Source organism: Nymphaea colorata, chromosome 13 (genome assembly GCF_008831285.2).
Source record: "Nymphaea colorata isolate Beijing-Zhang1983 chromosome 13, ASM883128v2, whole genome shotgun sequence".
NCBI classification, from domain to species: Eukaryota; Viridiplantae; Streptophyta; class Magnoliopsida; order Nymphaeales; family Nymphaeaceae; genus Nymphaea; species Nymphaea colorata.
The window spans coordinates 6,504,806-6,508,245 of NC_045150.1; the positions used below are offsets into that span (position 1 = coordinate 6,504,806).

Consider the following 3,440-nt stretch of genomic DNA (forward strand, 5'->3'; position numbering starts at 1 on the left):
AAGATCAGATCCAAACTTAAGTATATGTATAAAAAAGAAGAAACTAGGAATAAACATATGTGATTACAAGATATATAATCTTTAGTGGCATTTCTAAGGTGCCACTTAAGGTTTTTAATGGCTTTTTGTTATGCCACCCCACCAAAGGCGCCAAAGAAAGTCAGCAAATACCTTGATGGGATGGAGGATGTGCATTTCTTTATTAGCAGCGCGAGCCAAGGTAGGGTATGTTTGGGCCCTGGCCTCTCCTCAATTTTTTTTTTTTAAATATACATGTAAATTTTAGAAGATTGCACTTGTTTTATATAAAAAATTTGATAAATGATATTTCGACCCTAATCAAAATTTAAAAACTTTAATTCGGCCCTCTCATAAAAAATTTTTGGTTCTCCCGCTGCTTATTAGGACAAATGATGCACTTGAATGAAAGTTGGATATGACATTACACCTGAAACAATGTTAATATCTCTAGTTGCCTTTTAAATTGATCATCATTTCCCTTGTTGGTTGTCTAATTCCTGCAAAGAAAAGTGCAAGAAATAACAAAGATACTGTAGAAGGAATGTTTGGGATGACTGAAAAAATTTGTTTTGTAAAAAAACAGTGTTTTGTTAATTAAAAAAAAACTGGTTTGTATGTTTGGATGAAGCACTTAAAGTTGTTTTTTTAGTAACTTGGGGGATTAGATTATTCAATATTTTTTAAAAACCAGTTTTTTTTTTTTTTAAATACTTAATTTTAATGTCATCTAAACACAAAAAAAAACTGTACTGGAGTGATATCCACCAAAATGGCATTTACCCATTTGATCTTGGATTGAAACAAAGTGGGACCAGTACTGGCTAAAAACCTAAAATAGTATGGATCTTGTATTTTTCGGGGCAATGTCCAGACCATCAAGATTTTTCTTTTCAAAGAAGCTAGAGTTGAACAGGTTCCGCTCCAATCGAAAACGCCTCCTCACTAAATACCAGGAGACAAAAAAAAAACAGGACCATGCTTTCAAGCACATTTCAATTCCTCTTTTAGCGTTACATTTATTATCCAAGCAACTTTTGTTGCCGTCTTATCAATCTTTATGACACATTATGACATACTACAATATATTGCTGTTCTTAAATGACTTTCAAATGAACAAAAAGGAATAAGAATCTTGAAGAAGCATGACAATAGAGAGAGAGAGAGAGAGAGAGAGAGAGCCCTTCTTCTGTAGAGCTGCATTTGTTGTCCAAGTAACTTTTTATTACATCAAGCGAACCAAGAAGAGAGAGAGAGAGAGCTTTTTCAATTCTTCTTCAGAGTTGCATTTATTGTCCAAGCAACTTTTTACTACATCAAATGCGCCCAAGAAGACGACGTACAATTAGAGAAGCATAGAGAGAGCACAGCAGGCATCAGTTGATACGCCCGTCATGCTTTCGTCCACGCCAGCGCGCAAAAGCCTCTTGTCCACTTTAGTTGGCAGATGGATGAGGATGCTACATGAGTCTCGCCGGAGGTGGCGGTGGCGATGGAAAAGTGAAAAATCGAATAGGTGGTGGTGGTGGTGGGGATTTGGGGGCCGGTGGTGGTGGTGGTGGACTATAAACTAGTGGTGGTGGTGGGGATTTGGGGACCGGTGGTGGTGGTGGTGGACTATAAACTAGTGGCGGTGGTGGGGATTTGGGGACTGGTGGTGGTGGTGGACTATAAACTAGTGGCGGTGGTGGGGATTTGGGGACCGGCGGTGGTGGGGATTTGGGTACCGGTGGCGGCGGGCTGTAGACCGGCAGCGGCGGCGGTGATGGGGACTTGTGCACAGGTGGTGGCGGAGGTGGGCTGTACACAGGAGGTGGCAGCGGTGGGGGCTTAGAGACAGGTGGAGGTGGAGGTGGTGGTGTAACGTAGACTGGTGGCGGCGGAGGTAGTGGTGGAAGTTCATAACCGGGAGATGGTGGCACTGGCGGAGGCTCAGGAACAGGAGGAGGAAAAATGGGCAGAGGAGGAAGCCCAATTATTGGAAGCTGGAGCTCTATCAATCGCCTGCTTCCATTTGCCCCCATTGCTAACATGGTGAGCACCATGGCGACCCAGATCGCCTGCAGAGAGGCCATGCCTCTGGAACCCTAAAAATCTTTTGGTGACACGCCATTCATAAAATTCACATATTTATATGCATCCATTTCTTCGAGTGAACAGTATTATACCAATCTGAAAGAAAAAAAGATCAAATTTCCTGAGTCACTTCCTTGTGTCAATTCTTCTTTAGGTGGACATCAGAAGAAAACAACTAAAAAGTTATCGAGTCTCACCAATGTGGTCTCAATTTTGGATCTATTCATAAAAAAAAGTTAGGCTATTCTTATTCTTATTGGCTTTTTTTTTAAATCTTGAGTTGTTCCGGTTCACATTTAAAAACACGTTTGTTGAGAGGCGCCTTTTCTACTACAACGCTCTTTGTTTTCCTATTATTAGCATAATCGCATTCGGTGGCTTTAATTTTCTACAATCACTCCGTCATCTAATGAAGACCGTTCGATTCAACATGATGGATGGTTAAAATTAAAACAAGAAAAAAAAAGATGATTGACATTTTCATTATATAGTACTAGTTTCTACATTTTTTTTCATGTTTTTTCTTAAGTATTCATTTGCATCTGATGGATGACCTTAATTAGATGACTGGGTAATTTTAGATAGCTAATATATATATATACTACTTGTACTTTATCATAATATGCTGTCCTTGTAGTTCACTAGTATGCAATCCCATACTGTATTACTCTGAACATGAAAAATAAGAAGAAAAATCTTTCATGTGGTGACTTTGAAAACTCCACTTTTTCTATATTGCAAGTTTTTTTAGAGATTTTGGTGACCATTTAAGAAGGTGAGGGAAACTTAAAAATACAATTATACAAGCAAGCGAGATGAAGAGATTTTTCTTGGGGGCCTTCAACCAACTGCAGGACAACTTTGCCAGTTGGATTAAGTGACATTGATGCCAGACTTGAGGACAAGAGGCAAAACTCAAGAATGTGGATTTTTCTGGACGCATGATAGTGAAATATGTGCTTCTGATCACAATTTTGAATGCCTTTTTTCTGTAGTTCCAGTCCGTTCAAAGGGCTACGCTTAAGGGTAGATGGTGTATGGAATGATTTCAAAGAATCAAGTTACATTGCCCAATTTGATCATAAAACTTAATTTTGAGAATATTTTGGTGACATTGGGGTGTATTAGAGAAGTTGGTATTTTTAAAAATTTTGGTACATTTTTGAAATATTTATCCAATTGCAATTGCTGTTATATCATATACTCAAGCTACATTTTGATTAACATTTTTTCATACCCCAAGGTTACTGCCCCAATTTTATTTACTAATATTGTTTGGGCATAGCAGGAGGGGGCATACATATATTCCATCAAGGATAAGCAAATCTGAGATTATCATCTCTCCA

At 38.7% G+C, this 3,440-nt stretch overlaps 1 protein-coding gene across 1 annotated transcript; it reads right to left on the reverse strand.

Moving 5' to 3' along the window:
• Nucleotides 1–1,047: 1,047 nt before the first annotated feature.
• On the reverse strand, nt 1,048–2,138 carry LOC116267109 (leucine-rich repeat extensin-like protein 3). Its single transcript, XM_031648683.2, has one exon. It carries the CDS (start codon nt 2,091–2,093, stop codon nt 1,479–1,481), a length of 615 nt encoding a protein of 204 aa, XP_031504543.1. The 5' UTR covers nt 2,094–2,138; the 3' UTR covers nt 1,048–1,478.
• Nucleotides 2,139–3,440: the final 1,302 nt, after the last annotated feature.